Source organism: Balaenoptera musculus, chromosome 20, assembly GCF_009873245.2.
Source record: "Balaenoptera musculus isolate JJ_BM4_2016_0621 chromosome 20, mBalMus1.pri.v3, whole genome shotgun sequence".
NCBI classification, from domain to species: Eukaryota; Metazoa; Chordata; class Mammalia; order Artiodactyla; family Balaenopteridae; genus Balaenoptera; species Balaenoptera musculus.
Window position 1 is genome coordinate 8,113,002 of NC_045804.1, and position 7,744 is coordinate 8,120,745.

The window sequence follows — 7,744 nt, forward strand, 5'->3', positions numbered from 1 at the left end:
CTATCTCAAAGCCCTTTCTTCTCTTTTTTTTCATATTTTATTTATTTATTTATTTATTTGACTGCGCCGGGTCTTTGTTGCGACATGCAGGATCTTTGTTGCCACGTGCACGATCTTTGTTGTGGCATGCGGGATCTTTTAGTTGTGGCATGCGAACTCTTAGTTGCAGCATGTGGGATCTAGTTCCCCAACCAAGGGTCAAACCCGGGCCCCCTGCATTGGGAGGGCGGAGTCTTAGCCACTGGACCACCAGGGAAGTCCCTCAAAGCCCCTTCTATCACCCCCAGTTTGAGCTTCATCTGAGCCCTTTTACAGAGAGAGGCTCAGTACATTCCTCCCCACCTCGTGGTGACCTTCAGTGCCCTCACTCAGACCTGAGATGCCCTGGACAAGGTTTGAGGCTTGACTCCTTCCCAAACCCCAAACCCCCAGACACAGTCTCTTCACATCCAGGCTGGCGAGTGTGGTGAGCCTGGATGGAAGCGACTGCCTGATTTTTATTTTCATAATTGTTGAATGAAAATAACTCTTTATTCCCCAATGGAGAAACCCCCTTCTCTCATGGCCCCAACACCTAGCTCTTCTTGGCGAATAGAGATGCTTCTTGGGAGAATTTTGCTTATTTACAAATGTGCCTGCCAGAAACTGAGCTAGCCTGGACACTCCCCTTGCTAGGGAGCTGGCCAGGTGCAGGAGGCAGCAGAGCTGACAACAAAGTGAGCTGATCTCGGGGAAGCAGGCTGTGTCTTGTCCCTATCTTAACCAGCCACTGGCTGCCTCTCCAGACCCATGCATGACGTGTGCATGGGCCCCACACCGCCCCCTGGGGGAGCTTTACCCTGCCCGGCCTCTCCAAACCTCCGTGTAGGAGCAAATCCAGACGGGGCGCAGAGAGGTCCTTCTACCCTGCAGTGAGTGTTTGGGGGGGGGCTCTAGGCTGGCTTCTGCACTGGGGGCTTTAGTTCAGAAAGTGGGGCAGGAGGGGAGCTGCCCTGGAGAGTCCTCCCACACCTCAGTGGCTGGCTGGAGAAATGCCTCTGAGATCCAGCTGTGTGTTGCTCTAAAATCACGGGCTCTGGGAGTTAAAAGGGCTCTTCTTGTCCCTGGAGCCTCATCTCTCCTTGCATTGATGCCCTGGGAGAACCAAGTGTGGGGTCTGCCCAAGGTCACCCTGCAGTACAGTCAGAATCAGGACCCAGACCAGCTGGCCTTTGGCCATTCTCACTCCTGACTCTGAGGATGGGTTGCAATGCACTGGGTGAAACCCTCTGTGCCGAGGGCGACGGTGGGAAGGCTGAGCCATAGTGAGAGCCCAGGCTTGGCCGGCTCATCCTGCTTCCCTCCTTCTTGAGGACACAGGGGCCAAAGACAGCAAATCCACCAGACCAGCTTCCAGAACAACGGGGCTGCAGTGGCTTAATCATGCCATGCTCTTCACCACCAACACCCCAGCACCAACACATGGGTGTTTCCTGGATGACCAGCCACGGGTGCAAAGCGGCATCTTCTCCCCAAACCCCTTCCTTTTCCCAGAGTCCTCATCCAGGTTGATGGCAGGGTCACTTACCTGGGTACCAAGTTGGCCACCTGAGGGTCAGCCCTCGATATTGAGCTCCGTAAGTCATCAAAGCCCAGGTCATGGTCCCTCTACCCCCTTTTCACAACCCCGAGTCCAGAGCTGCTCCCCGGAGGGCAGCTCCACAGGGGCTGGTGCGGGGGTGGTGTTGGGATGGTGCAGTAGCTAAGGCTGAGGTTCTGCAGTTAGATGAACGTGGGTTTGAAGCTTGTGCTGCCGCTGACTCACTATGTGACCTTGGGCAACTTATTTTACTTTTCTGAGCCTTGGTTTCCTTTCTGTAAAATGGGAATATTAACAGTACCTGCTAGATAGGGCTATTGAGAATTTAACTGACATGATGAATGGGAGGTGCTTTGCACCTGCCCGCACAATGTAGGAGCTTGATCAACGTTAGCTGCTGCTATTAGTTCATCTCCATCCCTTGCCTACGCCGTTGCTGTAGTTGCCTCACCACCTTGTTCCCGGGAGATTGAAAATATAAGCATGATCATCCGACTTCTTAGCTTAGCGTCTTTCCGTGGCTTTCCATGGTCCACCAGAGAATGGCACAAGGGCCCCTTCATGAATTGGTTCCTCCCACCTCCCACCTACCTCCCACCCCGCCTTCCACCTCTGCACCCAGTACCCACACTCCACGCTCTGGCCTCAGCTGCTCACGCCAGGATCCGGACTTTTTGGTGCCTCCATGCCTTTGCACTTGCTTCACCATCTGCTTGTAATTTTTTACTCCTCTACTTCAACCCATGGTTTTACCTAAAGAACTCCTTTTCATCTTACACTACTCAGCTTGGGGCTTCTTTTTATTCTATCTATCTATCTATTTATTTATTTATGGCTGAGTTGGGTCTTTGTTGCTGCGCACGGGCCTTCTCTAGTTGCAGAGAGCAGGGGGTACTCTTCGTTGCGGTGCGCAGGCTTCTCATTGCAGTGGCTTCTCTTGATGCGGAGCATGGGCTCCAGTAGTTGTGGCTCGCGGGCTCTAGAACACAGGCTCAGCAGTTGTGGCGCATGGGCTTTGTTGCTCCGCAGCATGTGGGATCTTCCCGGACCAGGGCTTGAACCCGTGTGTCCTGCATTGGCAGGCGGATTCTTAACCACTGCGCCACCAGGGAAGCCCCAGCTTGGGGCTTCTTATCTATGAAGTCTTCCAAGAGCCCCATTTTCCCCACTTATTCCCCCACTTACCTGGTCATACCTGTCTGATTGCGTTTATTTCCCTCTATTACAACCATTTGTTTGCATGCTTATCTCTCCTGTGGGACCGTATCTTCTTTGTACCTTTGTATTCCAGCATCCAGCATAGCTGTGATTCATAGTAGGTACTCAAAAGATTTTTGTTGAGAAAAAGACTCACAGACATAGAGAACAGACTTGTGGTTGCCAGAGGGGAAGGGGGTGGGGGAGGGATGGATTAGGAGTTTGGGGTTAGCAGATGCAAACTATTACATATAGAATGGATAAACAACAAGGTCCTACTGCATAGCCCAGGGAACTATATTCAATATCCTGTGATAAACCATAATGGAAAAAATATGAAAAAGACTGTATATATATGTATAACTGAATCACTTTGCTATACAGCAGAAATTAACACAACATTGTAAATCAACTATACGTCAATTTAAAAAACTTTTGTTGAATGATTGAACAAAACAAACCAACTTCTCTCAAAGGTCCCAACAGTGCCAAAAGTTCCCTGGGACACCTCTGTCTTTGCTCAAGTCCCCAGTTCTCCATTTGTCCTAGACACACACCCCACACAGGCACATTCACCCCATGTGCACATATGTACATATACACACACGTGCACACACATACACATGTGCCTCCTCCCACTATTGCTCTCTCCTTAAACTTCAGTTTCTAGATCTGGACTGCCCGCTGCAGTGGGCCCTAACCACCTGTGGGTCTTGAGCACTTGAGATGTGGCTGGTCTGAACTGACATTGAATTTTGAAGACTCAGTGTAAAAAAAGGAAAAAAAAACAGAGTATGAAACATGTCTAATAATTTTTATATTGATTACTTGTTGAAATGACAATAACTTTATATATATCGGGTTAAATACAATATTTTATTAAAATCAAGCTAACCTGTTTCTTTTGGCTTTTTCTCGTGTGGCTACTAGAAAATTGAAAATCACATATGCGGCTCACGGGATCTTTCTGTTGGAGAGCCGGGCTCCAGATGCTCAGGAAGCCGTAGGTCCCTTCTTTCTCCAGGAGGTGGCGATCTCTTCCTGCTTTTGACACCTCCGTTGCAGAAAGGTCTGGAAAGTTCCTGAGGAAACTGCCTGTGTACTATGGCAGATTTTGAACCCTGAATAAGGCCGGGGCCACATTCAGCCCTGCAGTGATGTCAGCCTATCTATGCAAAGGAGGCTGCAAAATAAATCCACAGCAAATCAATGAGCTGTCATCCTCCTCAACAGAATCGCCACCTAGTTGATAGACTGCTAGTCTCTGTATCTAGCACATTGCCACACGTTCAATACAATTTCTGTTTTCCAGGGGTTTATAAGCTCCCGGGAGCTCGCCCAGTGAACCTCCTGCACACAATTCTCCGTCTCAGCCTCTGTCCCCTGGGGAACCTGATAGTGACAGATTATGGTTGGAAAGGTAAATGTGATTAGGCAAAATGTGCTCCGTGCCAGGTGTGCAGAGCCTATCTTAAGTGCAGGGGAGGAATGAGAAAAGGATGCCACCCTCAAAACCACCAGAAAACGCAACTAGTTGCACAAGTGCCTGAACTGAGGGCTGCCTTCCCTGCCTGTCCAGGCCTTTTAGTTGCTCTGCTGGGAAAACTGGGATCTCAGGGGCATCATCAGAGTGTTTCGGGGCCCCCCAAAACACTGCATCTGGTCCCCACCCACCCCACCCCTCTCTCCTGGAAGGACTCTTAACAGCCATCAGGGGCCTCCTTGTTAGGGGAATCTGAGATCTTTTCTCCACTCTGGGCTGCATGAGATGCTGCTGGCCACCCCCTCCTTGGGTTTTGGGGTGTGTCCTGATCCTGGGTCTGCTCATCTCCTCATCTTTCTTCCTGTTAATGGTTCCCCCCCTCCAACCCAGAGAGAACATCCCCAAGCTTGGGCCCCAGCTTCGCTGTGGGGACACGCATCCCCTCAGAATGTTCTTCCCATACTGTGACTCAGATGTCCACTCCATCGTGAGGACAGCCAAGTCTGTACCCGTCATCCCACCGCTATGGAGCATTAGTGGGATGGGGGCTCAGCCGGATCAGAGGCCAGGCTCTGCTGGGGCAGGTGGGCAGTCAGGTCCCATGGCCCTCTGGGGTTCACCATGTGCCCTGGACAACCTGCCTCCAATTGTCATAGAATGTTCTGGAGCCCTGGAGCAGGAGCCCAGCCATAGCCCAGGATTTGCCTGGGACCACAGAGCCTGTAGGAGAGACCTGGCAGCCAGCCACAGCTGATGCCCAGATGTGTGTATCCCTGTCTGGCGGGCTAGGAGGCCCCACAGGAGACCAGGCTGGAGGGGGTGAAGGTGGGACCCCTACAGGGGAGCCATCATGGGAGAAGTGCAGAGTGGGGGCAGGGTGAGCAGAGTCAGAGCTGGGGGAGCCGTGGTCGCAGGACCCTCTCAAGGGAGCTGGTGCTGGAGGGAGACTGTGGCACAAAGAGCAAAACCCTCTCAACAGGGGTCAGAAGAGAAGCCCCTGAGCCAGTGTCCCCACACCGGGACATTTGATGACGTTGACTTTACATCCAGGACAGACAGACTGTCCCCTCACCTCTGGGTCTGCAGTTCTAACTGGTCACCAAGCAAGTGCTCTAAATGATGACACACTCAGGCTGCCAGAGCTGGAAGGACCCTCAGAGGTGGGCTTGCCCAGGCTTCCAGGGGACAGAGGGTGAATGCCTGTGCCAGCCAGTTGGCGCCAAGGCAGGGATTAGAGTGGACCCATGAGGCTTAGCCCCGTGCTCTTCCCCCAAAACTCTGGGGCCTCAGCCAGCCACTGTAATCCTCTGCATCTGTGTGCCATCTGAGGTTTCACCCTCAGCACGCAGGGACAGGGCACAGGGTGGCCAGAGCCCTGCTGACTTCGTCCTTCCTGTAAAATGGAGGCGGGGCGGGTGGGGGATTAGAAATCTCTGAAATCAACATCACGTGCTGCCCGGCCACACTTGCAACAACAGCCGTGTACACAGGAGTCTGGATTTTTCTGGTCCTGAGCCTGTGGACGGCCCCTGGGGTGATTGGCTCTGTGGAGGGAACATTGGAGCCCCTGCCCCACAGTCCTGATAAGTGGGACCCCTGCCCCCAGGCTCCCAGAATTCAAGAACAGGAGTCCCCTGCTTGGGGCTTGGAGATGTGGGGAGAGAAGGTGGAGGAGGGAGGGCAGGGCGACGTGCAAGACGTGGGGCTTTGTAAGGGAGGGACGGCCGCCTCTAAGAAGTGCACATCTGCAGACAGTCAGGGAAAGAGACAAACAGTGACCCGGGGACCCAGTGAGCAGGGACAGGGCAGGAAGTGTCTACGCCCTGCTTGCCCGCTCCACCCCGGCCCCCAGACTCCCCACTCCAGGTCCCCTACAAAAGAGGCAAGATGCACCATCACCCTGGACGGCCCCCCGGGAGATGAGGACCAGACCCTTGACCATCGCTCCTCTGCAACAGGTGCAGAGGGGCCCTCCTCATCACAGAGGCCACTTCTGAAGCTGGGGCCCCCCAAGGTAGCAGCAGCGGCCAGGATGTCCACTCAGAGCATCCGCTACCTGAAGCCCGTCGCTCTGCACCTGCCACCTGGGATCCCAGAGTCCCCAGGCCGCCAGCGGCGCCACACACTCCCCGCCAACGAGTTTCGCTGCCTCACCCCAGAGGATGCTGCTGGCGTGTCTGAGATTGAGTGAGAAGGTGGGTAGCCCCCCGACAGGGTCCGGGACGCTGCTGAACTCTGCCGCTGTTGCCCTTGGGGAGAAGACCCTCGAGTCTCCTGCCCTTGGCAGTTGGGACCCCAGAGTATCTGACTCTGGGTGTTTCCGTACGTGTGCGAGAGCACGTACGTGTTCAGCAAAGTGGGGGGAAGAGCAGGCCTGAATCCTCTGCTTTCCTGTGGGCGAGGGCTGGGGGCTGAGGGAGCCCACCCCCAGCATCCGAGCAGGTGCTCAGTGGACAGTGGGCATGTGGCACGGTGGCCGCGGAGTCACCACCAGGGCCTCCTCCACAGCCTTCATCTCTGTCTCGGGCATCTGCCCCCTGAACCTGGACCAGGTCTGGCACTTCCTGGCCCTGTGTCCTGAGCTGTCCCTGGACTGGCTCGTGGAGGGCCGCCTCGTGGCCTTCATCGTCGGCTCCCTGTGGGATGAGGAGAGACTCACTCAGGTGAGGAAGGGGTCGGGGGCAGAGATGCCCAGCCCCAGGAAGGCCTCTGGAAGAGAGGCCACTGCCCGATGGCCCCGGCTCCTCCTGCTCTCACAGAGGCCAGCCAGGTAGGGGGAAGAGCCTGGAGGCTGGGATTTCTTCCTCCGAGCCAAGTGATGAGCACAGACGTGGGTCCTCTCCAGGGCAAGACCAGTCCTTTGCGGTCTCAAGGCCCTCATGAAGGGACCGCCATAGGGCTGGGAATGTAGGTCCCAATTTGGGGTCTCCTTGGGTAGGAGGGGGGTCCTGATTAGAGGCACTCAGGGGCACCTGCCCTTGGCCCAGATGGGGCTGGTTTGGGGGTGCAGGTGTCCACAGAGGTGACCTGGACTCGTGTCCGTCTCTCGCCCCCGGGAGTCGCTGACGCTGCACAGGCGCAGGGGCCGCACGGCCCACCTGCACGTGCTGGCTGTGCACCGCCCCTTCCGGCCGCAGGGCAAGGGCTCCATCCTCCTCTGGCGCTACCTGCACCACCTGGGCGGCCGTCCGGGCGTGCACCTGGCCGTGCTCATGTGCGAGGACGGGCTGGTGCCCTTCTACCAGAGGTTCGGCTTCCACCCTGTGGGCCCGTGTGCCGTGGGCTCACTCGCCTTCACGGAGATGCAGTGCTCCCTGCGGGGCCACGCCTCCCTGCGCAGGAACAGTGACTGCTGAACTGGCCGCCCCCTGGGGAGCCCACGGCTGGGTGCCAGGGGTGTGGGGAGGCAGGCTGGGGGCTCCTACCCAGTCCCACTGTCCCCTTCTCTGCCCTGCTGTCGCTCAGCTCAGCTCAGCCTGAAGGGA

The 7,744-nt window shown here is 55.5% G+C and overlaps 1 protein-coding gene across 1 annotated transcript; it reads left to right on the forward strand.

Moving 5' to 3' along the window:
• The first annotated feature begins 6,246 nt into the window (after positions 1–6,246).
• On the forward strand, positions 6,247–7,615 carry AANAT (aralkylamine N-acetyltransferase). Its single transcript, XM_036838018.1, is given in 3 exon segments — positions 6,247–6,454; positions 6,768–6,922; positions 7,319–7,615. Coding segments are annotated over 3 exon segments (615 nt in total). The 5' UTR covers positions 6,247–6,291.
• Positions 7,616–7,744: the final 129 nt, after the last annotated feature.